At 39.0% G+C, this 19,597-nt stretch overlaps 1 protein-coding gene across 1 annotated transcript in view; it reads left to right on the plus strand.

The window, feature by feature from the left end:
• FAT4 (FAT atypical cadherin 4) overlaps positions 1 to 19,597 on the plus strand; it is a 244,774-nt gene that overhangs the window by 206,256 nt on the left and 18,921 nt on the right. The window contains exons 10-15 of the mRNA XM_005309369.4: positions 1,975 to 2,079; positions 4,538 to 4,845; positions 11,393 to 11,478; positions 13,887 to 14,066; positions 16,210 to 16,334; positions 17,319 to 17,536. Coding sequence (XP_005309426.2) covers positions 1,975 to 2,079; positions 4,538 to 4,845; positions 11,393 to 11,478; positions 13,887 to 14,066; positions 16,210 to 16,334; positions 17,319 to 17,536 — 1,022 coding nt within the window. The remainder of the gene's footprint in view (positions 1 to 1,974; positions 2,080 to 4,537; positions 4,846 to 11,392; positions 11,479 to 13,886; positions 14,067 to 16,209; positions 16,335 to 17,318; positions 17,537 to 19,597) is intronic.

Consider the following 19,597-nt stretch of genomic DNA (forward strand, 5'->3'; position numbering starts at 1 on the left):
TGCAAAGTACTTCACTTTGGAAGGAAAAATCATATGCACAGCTACAAAATCGGGAATAACGGGCTAGGAGGTAGTACCGCTGAAATACACACATTGAATATGAGTCAACAATGTGATGCAGTTGCAAAAAAGGCTAATATTCTGGAGTGTATTAACAAGATTTTCATATGTAAGACACAAGAGGTAATTGTCCTACTCTATGTGGCATTGGTCACACCCCAGCTGGAGTACTGTGTCCAATTCTGGGTGCCACAATTGAGGAAAGATGTGGATAAATTGGAGAGATTCCAAAGGACAGCAACAAAAGGTTTAGAAAACTTTGACCTATGAGGAAAGGTTAAAAAAATGGGCATGTTTTGTCTTGAGAAAAGAAGACTGAGGGGGGACCTGATAACAGTCTTCAAATATGTTAAGGGCTGTTATAAACAAGATGGTAATCAGTTGGTCCCCATGTCCACTGAAGGTAGGAAAAGAATTAGTGTGTTTAATCTGCAGCAAGGGAGATTTAAGTTAGATATTAGAAAGAACTTTCTAAGGATAGTTAAGTTCTGGAAGAGGTTTCCAAGGGAGGTTGTGGAATTCCCATCACTGAAGGTTTTTAAGGTCAGGTTAAAAAAATACCTGTCAGGAATGATTTAGGTTTACTTGGTCCTGCCTCAGTGCAGGGGGGATGGACTTGATGATTTTTAGAAGTCCCTTCCAGCTCTATATTTCTATTATTCCATGTAATATTCTAGCAATGTTTAATATTTGTGTTGTAGTAAAAGTGAGACAATTATCTGTAGTGTAATAAGTAGTGCTTATAAGCAGAATGCCAGCTGCCTAGCCATTTCCAAGTATTTTGTAGGCAAAATGATATAGATGAGTTGTAAGGAGAGATTTGAATAAAGTTAATTGGCTTTGCAGATTTGTCAGGGTGTCATGAGAAAAATATAAACGTGATTGTTGGATTTCTGACTAATTGGCAATAAGAGGCAGGTGTCAACATATGTAAACGATATAAGATAATAGGGTGCAGCTAAGCCATGAATGGAATTAAAAATGAAGACAAGTAGTTTGTGCTTGATGCAGTGGAAAAGGAAGAACCAGTGGAGGGATGCAAAGACTGAGGTGATGGGTTGGGAAAATGGGGTTTATTCAGGCACCACTACGGTATCTGAGCACACCAGAGAAGAGAAATCTAGTTTATTATTTCAATTAGGGACATGGTTATTGTTTACATGTGAGCAGCATTTTAGTTTGGTACTTCTGTATATACTTGTGATAGCTCTTATAATTTCTCTTCTTGCTATTATTCTTTCATTTATGTACAAAGTCTGCAAAAATACTTACTTGTCGTTTAGGCTTGTTGAAATGAATTATATGGCATCAATTTATTCTCTAGTGAATAATATTTAGCACATGTGACAGTGTCTGTTCAGAAGAGAAATGGCTCTAAAGTAACATGCTTTAGCTCCAGAAGACTGTGGTCCCTCCAATTCAGGAAGGAGCTCATAATTGATGGGAAAATATACAAAAAATAACTTATAATAGCTGCCTGTGTTAAACCTGCTACATTCATAGTCATTCAAGTTAAGCTTTCTTTATCCTTGATTCCCATCACCCTGATGAGTTCAGTGCACTTAAAAAAATAGGGATAACAGTACTTCCCAGCTATATATTTGATGCTCTCAGTGCACTTTACAAACATCAATTTATTAAGCCTCACAACATGCTCTGTAAGATAATAACTTGAAACACTAAGGAGTTAAGTAAATTTCCCAACGTCACACAGTAAATCTGTAGCAGAGCCGGGAATAGAATCTCAGTCTCGACTCCAAATCCTGTGACTGATCCATGGGATCTTTCTTCCTTTCTAAGGCACAATTGGAAAATATATTCAGGGTTCATAAGCTTATTGGCCTAATGTAAGACCCGTGTTGAAACTGACATGAAAACTCTAACATGGAAGTTCATTTGGTTACCTGATTGCAGGGAAAACATGTGAATCTGCTGTTAATTACTGTGAATGCAACCCCTGTTTCAATGGAGGATCCTGTCAAAGTGGAGTGGAAGGATATTATTGCCACTGTCCATTTGGTGAGTTGTTGTTGGGTTTTTTTGTTTTCATTTCATAGATATACTGATTTCTTCAGGTTCACTTAAATAAAACCTCTATTTATTTATGTCAATTTCAATTTACCAAAATAAATCACATGCCTATCCCAAATCATTAGGGTCCCATGATATACAGTTAAAATACAGTCCAGTTAAGAGAAAAAAGCATCTATTTAAGAAATCCTTAGTGATTTATAATATCACTTTCTGTTTCTTCTACATGAGAACAAAAGGGAAGGGAGGAGATTTTTCCTGGTGTACACTTAGGGCCAGATTTTTATTGGTCCTCGAGAGTGTGTGTGTGTACACATACACGCGTGCAAGATGCCTCCCGCTTTGTATGCCCAGCTCACAATCACAGCTGCCTTCCTACACCCTACCCCCTCTTCATACCAGCCCACAAAGGGCCAGGCTGCTCGGGTTGCAACTAGTCACTCATCACTTCCTGCACAATCCATCACTGAACTCCTCTGGAGTGTTTGGGTTCCATGCTGCCCCAACTTTTGGATTCCTTAAAGCTACAGTTTTTCCTTATTTTCCTTTGGAGTATTTTACTGGTATTCCAGAAGAGAGAGGCACACATTTCTCAGATGAAAAGCCAAAAAATATTCTGAGTGCTTGGTTGTGCGGTCCTTATTTACATTGGTGAGCACTTCCTTACACAAGGAGTCCCATTGAGTGCAGGTCACACCACTGAGTTCTGAATAACTATACAGTTCTAGTAGGTGTAAAGATTGTGAATTATATATTGTAAGTTCCACAATCAAGTTCTGTTGATCCACACACTAATAATTTGCAACGAAGGTATCATATTCTGTTTTCTAGCTATAAAAGGGAAGTTTCTGTTGTATTTCAATGTTCTTACAAAGTAATCACATTTGCATTCAGAACTCCTCAGAAATATGCAGGCAAGGAATCAGTAAACGTAATTAACTCCTCTATTCATGAGCAACATAATCTCAGATATTGAGTATGGCACTTATTTTTATAATGATTAGACCTTGCTAAAAAGCATTAGAAAAGATGTGGAAAGATCAAAACACATTACTGTATCATTCCTCACTAATCCCGGCCCATTCTGTTTATTGTATGCTATTAAAATTTTGCAGTGTTTCTAGACCTAAATTCTAAGAATAAAACCAGGAATTCATACAGTCCTATCAATATATTTTGAAGTTAATTATCACTAATTTCTACCAGGAATTGAGCAGCCAGTAATGATACAAAACATAAAAAGGGTAACTTCAGAGATCTTGGTACAGTCACACAAAGCTTGGGTCTCAACTCAGATCCATTGTGGATTGTCTTTGCTCATGTAGAAAAGAATGATGTTAAATAAAACAAAGTAAACAGAAAAAGAAAAAAGCTGAAAAAATAAACAAATATTTTAAAAGGCAGCCAAAAGAGTAACCCTATCTTAGAAAAATGTTTTTCAGAACTGTTTTGTTGTGCGAACTTTCATCTGTTTTGCACTTGTAATGAGTTGCTTATCCCATATTATATCATTTTTCTCAGAGATTTACTCATTTCTATATTTATAATCAAATTTCATTATAAATGCATCTAATTTTCAGAGATTAAGGAGATAAGTAATTACACAGTTCAATGACATTTAGAAAGAAATGTATGGAGTACTCATACATATTCAGATTAAATAAAATACTGAGAAAATGGAAGGCTCAGATGTTTGTAGCCAGATTATAGCAAAGAAAAAATATGCACATCCTCCTAGACAAGGCTTAGTATATTTTAAGTTTATTGTAGAGTTGAACTGTAAGGACTAATAGATAATGTATAGCCAAATTCAAGAAGGAATGGAACAATCACAATTTAATAAGCTGCATTCCACCGTGGCTTGAATTTCTCTTCACGTTATTTGACACAAGTCCACAAATATTTGTGGGGGAAATTCTTTGGCTCAGCATTGCAGTAACAATAAAATTCATTTCAAAAACTAAATGGAAAAAGAACCAGCACAAATAAATACAAACACAGAGTTGGTGGGAGGGAGAGAGGAGAAGAATGAAGCTGCATCAACTAGTTAGCTATAAATCAATCTCTGGTTATACAAGTGGAATGGGAAACAGAATGGAAAGTGAACATCTATATCTATATGTTCAGTAAAAATACATCCCCATATCTGGATTAAAATACATTACATCCATTCAAAACCCCTCTAGAAGTTAACAAAAATATGCTTTGTTTTTTATCCAGTTGTCTATAACTTCATTTTTTGTTTTGGGATGTATGTACTTTAACAAATAACACTTTGGGCAATAACTTTTTTTTGTCCAAAATGTATAGATTTTTATGTATGGCTTTTTAAGATGCTTTTTAAGAAACTCATGTCATAAAAGCACTGAACTACCTGCTTTTATGTCCTGGACTTTGATTAAATGGGGTAAAAATAATTTGATAACAGACATTTTTCCTTTTATAGGTGTCTTTGGAAATCATTGTGAATTGAATAGTTATGGATTTGAAGAGTTGTCCTATATGGAGTTTCCCAGTATGGATCCAAACAACAATTATATTTATATAAAGTTTGCAACCATCAAAAGTAATGCCTTAATGCTGTATAACTATGACAACCAGACTGGAGAACGGGCAGAATTCCTGGCTCTGGAAATAACAGAAGAAAGGCTGAGATTCTCCTACAACCTTGGCAGTGGCACGTATAAACTTACCACAACGAAGAAAGTGTCTGATGGCCAGTTTCACACTGTTATTGCCCGGAGGGCTGGAATGGTAAGAAATACTGCACTGAGAATTAAGTTCATTCAGTTCCAAGTCACTTTGGCTTCCATGTAAGCACAAATGAACATAAAACCTGGTAAAGTGGTATTCATTAGCTTTACCTCCAGCTTTGGAAAAAACACTGTAATTTGTATCTTGTCCAAAAGGCTTCAAGAATTATAATACTTTGCTCAGAATACAAAAAAAATCTGAATTTGAAAAAATGGGCACAAGAATACTTAATGAGCTAAAGAGCTATCCAGAAGACTAATTAACTACTGCAGACAATGGGGAAGATTATTAGTGAAGACTAATTATCTAGCGATACGGGAAGATTATTAGTGAAGTCTAATTATCTAGTGATACCACAGTGGACCTTAAGAGAGTGAGTGTAGATGCTTCACAATTATATACTGTAGCTACAGTAGAGATGGGCAAATTTCTTGGGATCTTCAGGTTCTGTGAGCTTCTTAAATTTTTAGAGATGTTACAAAACTTGTTCTGCTTCCAGTCTTTTTTTTTCTTCTATAATTTAAACCCATGTATTTTTTCAAAGGTGTTCATGATTTTTAAAACAAACATTTTTTAGTTGAAAAGAAGCCTACACAATGAATCGGGAAGAGAAGAACTGCCCAAAAATCTAGGCTAGTGCAAATGGTTGTCTTATACAAAGTGCTCTGCCCTTTTCCATTTTTCACCCAGTTTTTTTTTTTGCAGTGATTTTTTTTCTTTGTGCCTTTTCTCTGTGCTCCTTTCTTAACAGTATCTCCTAAGCAATGTTCCCTCCATGCTTGAAACTAAAGTCAGTCCATGAGGACAATACATGGTTGGAGCTCCAAGTTTTGTTTTGCCTGTCAGGCTAGAAGCAGTAGGGGGATAAGGGAATAGCTGTTCTACACAGCTTGGCCCCTTCTGAATCCTACAGCTTTCCTACCATTACATGCTGCAGAAATCAATGCTGCTTGGATACTGCACTATTGTATCATTAAACTCTGTTCTCATGCTCAGGGAGCCTTACTGAAAAGATATAACATAGACTCTGTGTGGGTCCAATAGAAATTCAACCACTGAGCTAACCATGCTGCTATTTAGGGGTGATGTGCCTCAAGGTTAGAATATAGAGGTGTCTAAGAACACAGGCATCCTAAGAGCAGCTGGGTGCTGTGGATCTGTGATTCTGCACAGCAGAGAGGCTCTGCCATTGGCTACTTGATCCTGCAATTGCATTTCTTTTCAACTCAGAGTTGCTGACCCAGTTTTTTCACTTTCATGTATCTTTATGCTGAAGGTGGATAGTTTGCCCCTAAATTTGATTTTTTTTTTATGAGTGTTTGTAAAGATGTTATTTTCTATGTCTTTCTGAAGGATAATTACACAAGTGGATACTGTTTTGTCTTGTAATATATTAATTTTAGATATTTAACACATTAAGGTCCCAATTTTCAAATATGAATTCTTAACCGGACAGATAGGTGTTGATTTAGATATCCAAGTATGGATTTTATTAACTAAAAAAACTCAGACCATACATGCTTAAATAAAGATTTATATGCCTAACTATAGGTACACAAGTTAAAAAATTGTAACAAACAAGCAAGAAATAACAAACAAACTAATCAGGCTATAGAAGGAGCTATACTATACATGAAAAGTATATTTTTCTAGAAAATTACCTTTGTGTATGCTTAAAATTAAAAGCAAGCCTCAAGAAAGGCTTGATTCTGATACATAGTTTCTGTATTTAAATCTTTCTTAACTACGTCAGCTGTTTACAAACACAAGATGTGAAAAGAATCACTTTTGTGTTAAGTATTTCTGCTGTAGGAAAAAATATCTCCCACTTGTCAAAAAATGTATAAAATAACCTCCCTACAGGATTTCAAATCTGTCATTTCCTACAGTGCAGTGGGATTTTATCGGAAACTGGTAAAATCATTAAGTTGTCAGTTTTGAGATATTACAGAGTGACAGGATAGAAACCCTCATAACTTGAAGAGGTAACTATAGAGTAATGCTAAAGTAACAAGCAGGAGCATTTGACTAATGTTAGAAAATAAATCGTATGAACTCAGGTCCAAGCAAAATATGGTCTCAAATATCCAGTCCTTCCGATGGACTTGTAGCTCATCCTTCTTTTCAGAATGTGTACCTCTGTAAATTAGTGGAAATTACATTTATTGAGCTTAGTAAAAACAAAATCTGATCTTTCATTTTTGTTGTTAATGTACTCTTAAAATATGTATAGATGTGATACCATATACACTAGCCAACTAATTTTATGTGCTCTATGAACTGTTTCATTTATACTCAGCATATAATGTACTTAGGCGCTGCTGGGTCATGTTTCTCAAGAGGAATAGGTTATTCATTATGTATGGAAAGAAATGCAAGATAAGCTTTCATTTTAAAAATAAAATAGAGGAAAGAAATACATAATTTGGATACTATAGTAAGTGATTTAAATTTGAGAACCATTAATTCAGTATGATGTTTCAGTTTGTGGTGTGTATTTAGAAACCAAGTGTGGCGATTTTGTAAGAATTTCAACAAGACATTAATGTTAGTAGTAAGCGAAAAAAGTCAATATATTACACAAGAACGACACATTAATAGCATTTAGTGTTTGTACAGCTCCTGTAGAGTTACCTAACCATAAACATAGACCAAACTGTTGTCAAGTAGTAATATCTGATTTAAATTTGCCATAAACTGCTTCTATGCATTTTGCTGTAATATGAAAGCTGATTATACATCTAGAGCTGGGGTCGGCAACCTCTGGCACGCGGCTCGCCAGGGTAAGGACACTGGCAGGCCGGGCCAGTTTGTTTACCTCCCGCGTCAGCAGGTTCGGCCAATCGCGGCTCGCACTGATTTTAATGGGAATTGGATTGGGTCTTCAGAAATTTTTATTTTATTCCCAGTTTAGCAAAAGCAATACAAAAATGTGCCACTAGATGAACAGAGATAGTGGAGTGATGTGCTGGAGGAAAGAGGGTACAAGAGACATAACAGGCAGGCAGGAGAAAAGGTGAAAGGGAATAACAGAAAGCAGCAGGAGCTGCAGGGAGAGAGAAGAGGACGAGCCTCTTATGTACCTCTCTAGCACCCCCAGGAGCCTGGACTGATAACATCAGCTTCTCAGGGAGCTTCCTGTTTCCTGCTGCTTCCGTGAACCCACTTGAGGAGAATAGGCAGTCAACTGAAGTTGTAGGAGCCAGTTAGGCCCTTAAGACGCTGATATCTTCCCGCACTCAGGTTCTTCTACCAGCCTGCTTATTTGTCCCCTTCAATTGAGTGTTGAGAGCCACTATAGCTGGCACAGAACAGCAGTCATGAGTGAAAGAAGAAAACACCCCTCCGGGGCAGCATTCAGAAAAAGAGAGAAAGCAAAGGAAGCTTTTCTATCTAAGCAGGAAGGAGCTCTCCTGAGATACGTAGACACAAATGTTCACTGTGAGTCTTCTGGCCCCAGTGAGGATGTGAGTGGTGAGGAGATGCCTGATCTTCTAGTTAGTTAGAGTGCAGGTGACCTGGCAGCTACTGCAGCATCCATATCTCCATCTCAAATGGATGTAACCATGCACATTCCTGAAGAAAAGTGTAGATCAGAGAAGAGTATGGTGGAGACGCAAGAAACAGCTGCTGCTGAGTTTAGTTCCTTAAGTCTAGATGATCCAGGACTGTGGATCCTCTTGAGCAGTAGCCCGAGGGACTTGTACTGCATGGGCCACAGCAAGTGAAAAACTCCATGTTCCCTAAAGACAATGAAAATGGAAGTTTCCATCCAACACATTACTGGTGACAAAGTGGAGAGGTCATGGCTTATGTACTCAAAAGCCTAGAATGCTGCATACTGTTTTTGTTGCAAACTCTTCCAGTCTAATGTTCCAGCCACTTTGGGTTCTACAGGAACAAAGGACTGGAAAAATCTGGCTAGAAGTCTGGCATGCCATGAGCAAATCACCAGAGAGCATTCCATTGGTGGAAAGAGCTTGAGATGAGACTAAGGTTAAAGGCCACCATAGATGATCAGCGTCAAGAGAAGATTGCATCAGAGTCTCTTTACTGGCAAAATGTTCTGAAAAGGCTCATTGCCATTGCAAGAATGCTTGCTACCCAAAACCTAGCACTGCATAGCAATTCAGATTAGCTGTATGTGCCAAACAATGGAAACTTCCTTAAAATTGTGGAGCTGATGGCTGAGTTTGATGCTGTACTCCAGCAGCATCTAAGAAGAGTCACCACCCAAGAAATGTACACACACCACTACTTTGGAAAAACAATTCAAAATGAGATCATACAGTTACTGGCAACAAAAGTCAAACAGAAGATTGTGGCAGATCTGAAGTCAGCAAGATATTACTCTGTTATTCTGGACTGCACACCTGACATCAGCCATAAGGAACAAATGACTTTAATGGGCGTTTTGTAACAACAGAACCTAGTGAAAATGTCCCTGCAATGGTGACTGCCAGAGAGCATTTTCTAGAATTTATTGACATTGATGATACTAGAGAAGCTGGTATGACAAATGTGCTTCTTAAAAAGCTGGAAGATATGGGAATTGCAATAGCTGACATGAGAGGTCAGGGCTATGATAATGGTGCCAACATGAGAGGAAAGAACAGAGGAGTGCAGACACAGATCCGAGAGTTAAACCCTCAAGCATTTTTTTGTCCCAGGCAGTTCTCATTCATTGAACTTGGTGGTGCATTCAGTTTCTAGTGTGGTTGCTGAATTTTTTAATGTAATTCAAAGCATCTATGTATTTTATTCTGCATCAGCTCATCAATGGCAAATTTGACGCAACATCTGGGAACATCCTCTCTGGCACTGAAACCACTGAGTGCTAAATGATGGGAAAGTCGAGTAGAGGCGATAAAGCCTATCAAACACCAAATTGGGAAGATATATGATGCCATAGTTGCCATTATGGAGGATAATGCTATGACAGGAACCGTTCGTAGGAAAACAGTGGCAGAGGGAAATGGAATCACCAGAAACATACATAACTTCAAACTTCTGTGTGGCTTGGTGTTGTGGCAAGACATACTGTTTGAAATAAATGTTGTAAGCAAGCGACTCCAAGGTATTCACCTTGATATATCTGGAGCAATGGAACAACTGGACAAAGCAACATCATACCTACAGCCTTACCGGTCAGAGGAGGGATTTCAAAATGTTCTGAAGAGTGCACAGAAGATAGCAGAGGAACTTCACACTGAAGCTATTTTCCCACCCATTCAAGAATACAAGAGTCACCGAAGAAGACGACATTTTGATTACGAGGCACGGGATAATCCCATAAGAGACCCCAAAAAACAATTCAAAGTTGAATTCTTTAACCAGGTGCTAGATTGTGCAATACAGTCAGTCAAAGAATGTTTCATGCAGCAGTATATTTGGGATGTTGTATGATATTCCAAAGCTCCTCACTATACCTGAAAAAGACCTACACCAGCAATGCAGGGCACTAGAGACAGTGTTGACATGTGATGACATGTGTTATATTGATGCAAGTGATTTAGGTGATGAACTGAAAGCGCTTTCAAGATACATTTCAGCAGGATCAGCTCCAAAGGCTGTTCTGGAATATATGTGCACAAATAAGATGACCACCCTCGTTCCAAATGCTTTTGTTGCTCTGCGCATACTTCTAACACTTCCTGTAACAGTTGCCAGTGGCGAATGCAGCTTCTCCAAGCTGAAGTTAATAAAAACACATCTACGCTCCACAATGACACAGGAGAAGCTGGTCAGTCTTGCAACCATCTCAATAAAGCATGAGCTGGCCCAGACTGTGGACTTTCAGCAGGAAGCAGTTCAAATCTTCGCAACCAAGAAGGCACGGAAAGCACCACTTTGATTATTCAAACAGATACAAATACCAGTGTTTACTATGCAGACGAGAAAAGTTACATTTGCTGTTCGGGCGTTCGCAAGTTAAGTGTTACTTAACATTTTTGAACAAGGCATTTTAAGTTATTAGCTCTCCTTTATTGGGGTAGATAGCAGAGCAGTACCGTGAGAGGAGTAGAACAGGAAGAAGGCAGAATTGAGACCTTTCAAAGTTTTGTCTCAAGCGAGAGGGGATGGGGGCGTCATTTGAGCTCCCCTCCTCAGGTGCCAAAATGTTGTGAGCCGGCCCCAAAAAGGGTTAATATTGAGGCAGGCCTCTTTTCCACACATGCATGCAAAACATGTGGGCCTGCAAATCCTGTGTCTGCTTTCATACTTGTGCATACCCTTTCAATAGTTTAAATCCGGTGCAGATACAAGTGTTACCTAGGTTTTCAAGGTGAAGAGGCAAGGGCTGTAGCCATATGAGTATTGGAATTCTTGAAGGGCAATTGTAAGCCATCGGACCTGCGAAGTGTATGCATAGGTTTATGTATGTACAATTTTGTGAATGCACAAGGGAAGAAAATCTGGTATAATGTGACCAACTAAGCCCTTGGATATTTTTGTATTTAATAATCAAACAAATGTTAAAGTGGTGAAAATGAGATTGGACAGTCAGTCCTTCTAATATTAAACACATTTTTGTGTTTCTTTGCAGGCAGCATCCTTGACGGTAGACTCCTGTTCTGAGGATCAGGAGCCAGGCTATTGTACTGTTAGTAATATGGCTGTTTCCACTGACTGGTAAATAATATTTCATTTTGCTCTTTGGGATAAAAAGAAGAGGTAAAACTTAAAAATCATTATAAATAGGAGAAATTTAGAATAACTGCTATGTCAGACCAGCTAATAGAAGGGGGGCTTGTGCCTTTAGGCATAGCCCAGTACAAGGAATGTTGGCATAAGCTGTACTACAGCAGGACTGGCCTGAGAAGGCATTCTTTGCTGAGGCAGAATTCCCTCCCTGCTTCTTTCTTGTTCCAGGGTGTAATAATTTTAAACTGGCCTATAGCAGCAGCAAATTAAAACACTGCATCCCCTGCTCTTACTGTGATCCAGCTCAGTTGTACAGGCTGATGCCCTGTCAGAGGGGGAGGGGTAGAGCCAAGACTCGGGAAAAATAGCAGACATACAGCTTTGGGCAGCCTGAAAAGTGGGGTACTGGGGGTCCTTATTTCCCTTCATTCGCCATAGTGAAAATTCACAATCTAGCCCAAATTAATTATCAAATCAGAATATCAGCCAGTCAGAATCACTGATGCTTTAAAAGGTAAAAGAAAACTTTAGCCAGTCATAATCTGCTTACTGATAAAGGCATTAAAGACTTAAAAAAACTGTACTCATGAATCAGATATTTTCTGACTGGTTGATGAACAGAATCTGGTCATAATCTAAGCAAAGTAAAATGTACCTTTTAGGAACAGTGAAGTCAGCAATTCTGATTTTGCACCAATATCCATCAGGTTTTTATGTTTTTAGCCTGTGGGGTTTTTAGCCTGTGGGGTGATTAGAATAGAGTTTTGTCTCAGGATAAATATCTCTCATTATAGAATTAAAATGGTCTTGCTTTAAAATTTAGGCTCCCAGTTAGCAATCACTCTATGTGTGGAACTTCCATTGCAGTCAGGCCAAAATGTGCATATAGAGCAGTCACAGAATCAGGCTTATAGGATGAAATCCTGGCACCACTGAAGTCAGAGGCAAAACTCCCATTGAGTTCAATGGTGTAAGGAGCTCACCCCACAGTTTTTTTAAAATGTTTTACGTTTATCTCAGCAACCTCTCATTCCACCTGTTTCTAGCCCAATTATCCTTAGAATATTTGAAATTCTACAGTGGCTAGTGCTAGAAATTTTCCTTAGCAAAGCCTCCTAATGCCCTTGTTTTTACAAAAAAAAATCATATTTACCTAAATAAATATAGGAATACAGACCCAAATTCATGATCCAGCAGTTACGTTAGCTCCTAATTTTCACTCTGTTGCTGTTTAACTTAACTTTTCACTTCTTATGAACACACGAGAAATAGCACCAATCTCAGACATACTCTTATCTTCCAGCTGATTGCTACGTGCTCAGGCTAAGTAACTATTCTCAATTTTTTCCCGTATATTTGGAATAATTTCCAAATATCTGTATTGTTTTTATTTGCTGTTTTCACTAAAAGTGTGGGGGAAGGGAAGAAGTGGGTTGTACATACCTCACCTTATAGGAGTGTTGTGAGTACTAATCAGTTAATATTTCAATACATTTTGAAGATGAAAAGTGCTGTATTAATTCTATGTATTGTTAATATTGTTGATATTTTCTCACCATTATCTGGCTTGCTTTTCATTTAGCCCTATGGCTTCCCCACTAACAAAACCATTTATTGCCTTGCAATATGGTGCTCCAACTGGTAATCAGGGCCGGCTCTGGCTTTTTGGCCGCCCCAAGCAAAAAAAACCAAACCTGCAGCGCGGCCGGATCACGGGTGCAGGGGGACCGGCTGGGGGGGAGGGAGGGGGAGGGGCGGGCGGGAAAGAGAGAGAGAAGGGGGCGGCCAGGGCTACAGCAGGGGCGCTGCCATGCGGCCCCTCCCGCTGCGCCGCCTCCTGCCGCCTGCCGCGAGGGCTCCACTCCGGTCGGCGGGGAGGGAAAGAAGAGGACTGCCCTGCAGGGAGCTCTGGTTCTCCGTGCCGCCGCCCCCTACAGGGCGGCCGGAGCGGAACAACAACAAAAAAAAAAAGCGGCCGTGCCGCCCTAGGATTGGGCGGAACGCCGCCTCGACCAATCTGCCTTGCTCAGCTGGTGCCTGAAGCCGGCCCTGCTTGTAATTAAATATCACCCCCAATTATAAATATCATTGGGTCAAATCTTTATTCAATACTGACTCAAGCAAAACTCTCCATCAAGTTAAAGAAGAGTTGCTTGAGTAAAAACGGAGTCAGAACTTCAGGTTTAGGCCCGTTGTAATTATTGTTTCAGAGGTGGTTTTAACTAGAGCAGATTGGTCACTGTATGCAATAATTCTGTGATTGTAAAAAAATGAACTATAGAAATTGTAGAAATTGAACTGTAGAAATGAAAGATCTTAGAAGATATGAGAGTTATTCTATTATCACCAATTTATGTGCTGATTTTAATGCACCAATTCTTCCTCTTCTCTTCCAGGACTCTCGATGTACAACCAAATCGAGTAACTGTTGGTGGCATTAGATCTCTAGAGCCAATACTTCAAAGGAGAGGACAGGTGGAAAGTCATGATTTTGTGGGTTGTATAATGGAGTTTGCAGTCAATGGACGTCCTCTGGAACCCAGCCAGGCTTTGGCAGCTCAAGGAATCTTAGATCGGTATGTCAGCTATACGTAGTATCTGATTATATATACACCTCTACCCCAATATAACGCTGTCCTCGGGAGCCAAAAAATCTTACCGCATTATAGGTGAAACCGCGTTATATTGAACTTGCTTTGATCCACCGGAGTGCGCAGCCTCACCCCCCCGGAGTGCTGCTTTACCGGGTTATATCCGAATTCGTGTTATATCGGGTCGCGTTATATCGGGGTAGAGGTGTATAATAAAGGAAAGTGGCATGAGAGTTAAATGTTAATTAATTCAAATGCCTGTGAATATGAATATACAATATGCTCTCAAGTGTAAAGGACCAAGGAAGAATCTAACTTTAGAAATAAGATTATGCAGAAATCAGAGTTTGCAGAAACCCAATTCCAATTTTCCACAAAGCAGCAACAGTACATTTCTACTACTATTTATTATTTTTGTTGTCCAGCAGTCTGAAATAAAGTAGCTCTTTTAAAAAAAATCCATGTAAATTCCACCTGGATTTGACTATACTGGTATGGTTCACTAACCTTCCTCTTTTGTTTTTATCCCAAATGTCTGTTCTCTCACTTTCCCAGTCAAATATCACTGAATTTTCCCCATACAATCTCCTTTTGTGAGGGCTGTATTAGAAATGATTGATTAGCTGAATCAATTGGTTTTTTTTTCCATCTCACTGTTTGAAATTATAGTTATAGCAACAGTATGGCTTGCAAGCCCACAGTTGCTAGTTCATCTTTCCCCTTTTCACCTCCCAAGCTTGTGTTATTTCTTATGGCACGAGACTCCCTGAGCTTCTGTAACTGAAGATGTCAACTTCAATAACATTCTCCTAGAAAACAGCATCTTGGGATATGCCAGCGAAGTAAAAAAATTGTCTTTGAATTTTGTATCTTTCACCATCCAAGACTTCTGCCTGCCAGTCAGGACTTTTCCTTTAGTACCTCGGGCAGTTTAACAATGAAAGATGGCTCCAGGTTTTCTTCAAGATTTGCTTGGCAGATTCAAAGTTAAAACCACCCTACCCGCCTCCTTAAAAAGGTTATTATCTAAGAAAATATTGATGGATCTTCAATCTCTTTAAATGATGACAAACCTCTACAACAGGGATCGGCAACCTTTGGCACGCGGCCTGTCAGGGAAATCTGCTGGCGAGCCGGTATGGTTTGTTTACTTGCAGTGTCCGCTGGTTCGGCTGATAGCAGCTCACACTGTCTGCGGTTCGCAGTTCCAGGCTAATGGGGGCTGCGGGAAGCGTCGGCCAGCATATCCCGCAGCCCCCATTGGCTTGTAACATCAAACTGCGGCCAGTGGGAGCTCTACAATGTATGCATCTGCTTAAAATTTTAGCCATGTAACCTTCTTCACAGACCATAAACTTAAACTGTAATCTTGTACCAGTTCTGAAAACCTCTCAACTAATTTTAACAGTCTCTGTCTTAGGCAAAGATTCAGACTACATTACTCATTTATATCTAAAAATACTACTACTCTCAATTCAAGTTTATTACATGGTAGTTCCCTTCCCCATTCCTGTTTCAGATTATATGTACAGTAGGAATATTACAGATCTTTTTTGTATTACATTGTTAGTCTAAGAATATGTGTAGACAAAGAATGTGACTGAAAGGAGGTTGAGTGAAAGACCAGAGTACAACTTGAAGTCATGGAATGAAAGATGATAATTTTCATTATTTTTATTGTGTAACCCAAATGTAAGACTGCCATAAAGATATTGTACATGTTTGAGCACAGTAGTCTTTGAGAAGACTGTTGTTTTTTAAGACATACACGAACACTAGTATGTATGCATATGAATACTATCTGCAAATTATATAAGTTAATATCAAATGTGTAGCATATAAGACAGAATTTTTGTTTTTCTTCCTAGTTCCCTCTGAAGTCCTCTCTCTTTTTCTAATACAACTTGGCACTGAAAACTGGGAACTGTTTCGATATATCAGATTTCTTCAGTGCAGAGAACTTGACACTATTACTTTTTACTACTTTACAAGAGACTTTAAACAATTCATCCGTGTGGGTTGGGGAGGAAGGGGTGGTATCACTTAAACACATGTGACTCCATCCAAAAGGCTTATTTTGTTTGTTTAAAGTACATACTCCAGTGACTACTCTTTTGATTTGTTTTAGATGCCCTAGATTAGAAGGAGCTTGTGCAATTAGCCCTTGCCAACACGGTGGCACCTGTATTGATTACTGGTCATGGCAGCAATGTCATTGCAAAGATGGATTGACTGGGAAACACTGTGAAAAATGTATGTAGAAGGCTTAATTATCCTTCTGTTTAATCTACAGTTAATCACACAGTTTAATCAAGTGCAATTGGGTTTTATGTTTAGATGCAATTAACTGTTGTTAAATGATGAAAATGTGTCATACTTGCATTCACTGTTACAATAATTATGAACAAAAGTGACACATTGACTTTTTGCCCTATCATCACTTTGAATATGGTAGAAAAAAAAAGTTAAAATAAGAAAACACATATATAAATGTAAATACAAACAAGAGGAGCTCATTTATTTTTCAAAAAGACCATAATTATGTCTACAATTATTAATTTGCAAACAAATAGCTCTACATAATATAGCTAGGATTGCATAATATAGCAAGCTAAATTCTAATTAATTTGTATTCAGATTGTATATATTTTTGTGATTGCTCTGTGAAAACCATTTAATTTTGTTCATGTCAACCTGCTCTGTTTTCTTACATATTCCATTATTGTATTGATTATTTAGATGCTGTTGTGCTAGCTTACAAAAGAGTTTTGCTGCATTTCTGGTAGGATTTTGAGGATTCTGCGGTGTAATTAATATTATATATTATTTTATACCAACCTAAAGTATGCTAGGTATTTTACAAAACGAATAGAGCATTGTTCCTGCCTTAAAGAGCATACAGTTTAGTTTTATCCCAAGGACATTGTCCAGAGTAAAGGGAAACAGGGGCATACCAAGAAAAGAATTGTAGCTCACAGAGCCAAAATTCCTTCCTTTTTTCCCCCTTGCTCCCAGGGTGTTTTAATTTACTCCTGCTCTATACTAGCAGTAAGATAACTCACTCACTCTCTCTCTGTCTCACTCACACTCACACAGCACTGCTGGCTCAGCTGCAGTGGCCAAAGAGTATACGGTTGAAGCCAAGGCTTCACACACTCCTATTTCCTCCCACCTAGTTTACCTCAACAAAAGAATTAGATAAAGCATACTCAACGCTTCCTCCTATATTTGTCCTAGATATTACTGCCGATACTGCCTTATCATTAGAAGGCAAAGGACGCCTTGACTACCACATGAGCCGGAATAAGAAACGAGAGTACATGATGAAATATGGCACTACGGGTGCCATTTCGGAGACCCTGAGTGTGAACCACTTGGAAGTGAAATTCAGGACAAGGAGCGAGAATGGAATTTTAATTCACATCCAGGAAAGCAGCAATTACACTACTGTGAAGGTAGGATTAAAGCTAATGCTGACTTGATTTGATTGGACTGCCTGCTGTGTAGTGATCTAAATCACCTCTTCTGTTGCCCTTGTCTTTTTCTTTATAAAATATTACAGCTTTGACTAATGCTGGGCGCTATTCCAGTATCTTTCATCTTCTCAATGATTCTTTCATTATTTTCCAAGATATCAGAAGGTCTTAGTGGTTTTGTTTCTAATCAGTTCTGTCTAGACTCCAAGTAATGTCTATTTTAAGGCCAGCAGGAACATATTTGTTGCCATATTTGTTAACACTACTAAGTTGCATTCTAGAGTGCAAACCTTTTTCCTATTGGCATTTTATGTTCTGTTTCTTCAGACACTCCCCCACCACACTGTCAGACTACCAAACACAAGCCAACAAGTTTTCATGAATTCATACTAACACAGTACACGCCAGACAATCTTATTTCATATCCATAAAGTCACCCTTCCTGGAGTTTATCTTCTTCACCAGAATGGAGATGTTAAAAAGGCAAACATTACATGATTCTGAGATGTTCCGCTAAATCAGTGCTTTAAGCTCCATGCAGTTTTTTCCAACTGTTTAGCCCTAAATAAGTTACCTTTCTCAAGAGAAACTGATGGGTTTAGTCCCTGGCTATGACTCAATCCACTTAGTCATAATTCTAAATGAGTACAGCAGTGATGCTGGCAAATCTCTTTATTGGATAGATGCAAGCTCCAAGTTTCCTTGACTACTAGAATTCTTTCCAATTTTTCCCCAACATTTAGAGAAACTCCTACATAAGACCACACTTTCTGTGCCTCAGCCAGCATGGATATTGTCTGCTTGCCTGGTTTCCATTCCTACCAGGAGTGCACAGCTTTTCTGACAAAAAGGACTGCATTATCAACTTCCAAGAAACCCATAATCAGTACTTCATTTGCATATAGTTTTACAGCATTATTGTATAAAAAACAAATGCATTAAAACATATTTATTTTTATTTGCATTTTCCTTGTTAGAGGAATAAAAATTGATAGCTCTTTGTTGCCTAACAATGAAAAACTGCAGGTATCTACTTTGCTCTCACCGTATATGTACAGAAAGAGAGCAGTAGTCAGGAGCCATATTTTATGCATCCCTAGCTGCAAGTTGTGCCCCTTGATTCATAACATCTGAGGAGATCTTCTTGTTTTCAATTCTGCAAATTTGGCCTAGTGAAGACTAACTTGGTGGGAATAAATAAAATGCTCAAATTTTGCCTCCAGTGGAAATTTGGCAGGCAATAAGCATGATAAAAAAAGACAAAGTAAGCTTTGGTGGTTAAAGTGCTAGCAGCTTGTTTACACTAGAATTCACATAATTTTTAGCAATGGTGAAGCTACAGCACGGGTGCAGCAAAAATGCACCCCAGCAGCTTCAAAGATGGGGGTCATCATCTGAAGCTGTAGGCGGAAAGAAGCTATTTCCCCTTCAAAGGGGGTTTCCCCCTCACCAGCCCTTCTCCCTGTTGCGAGAGCTAGAGGGGAGAAGGAGGATGTAGCTAAGAATGGGTAAGGCAGGAGCTATGTGGAAGTCCATAGTCTCCTTTGCAACAGAGGGGAGGACTTACAAGCCTATGCAGCACTACTGACCAGCAGATCTACCCTCCCATCCCTGGGATTAGTGTAGGGATGTTTTTTGTTTATTTGTTTGGGATAGGGGGTTGACTGAGGTTTTTTTGTTTGGTTGGTTTTTTGGGGGGTGGGGTGGGGGGGTCAGCTGGATACATGGTGCTAGTTGCCTTTTGGAGACTGGGAAGAAATTTTTCCTCATTGGCAGATTGATCAGGGTGGGGTGGAGGCTTTTTTTTTTTTTTTTTTTCCTTCCCACAGCAGCCCAAGGACCTGATGGATAGGGCCATAGGTATGATTCAAGTTGTCACAACTTGGCAGGTGCCCAGTGTAGGCACCATCTGATGGTTTATCAGTTCCCTGATAAACTGGAATTGGAAGTGGATTTAGGGGAAGGCATCGCCTAAAGAAGCTAAGGAATAGGGTTGGGGCTTCCAATCTCTGGTATGGTGGGGAGAAAACCCCCTTTCCC

Source organism: Chrysemys picta, chromosome 5, assembly GCF_011386835.1.
Source record: "Chrysemys picta bellii isolate R12L10 chromosome 5, ASM1138683v2, whole genome shotgun sequence".
Taxonomy (NCBI): domain Eukaryota; kingdom Metazoa; phylum Chordata; order Testudines; family Emydidae; genus Chrysemys; species Chrysemys picta.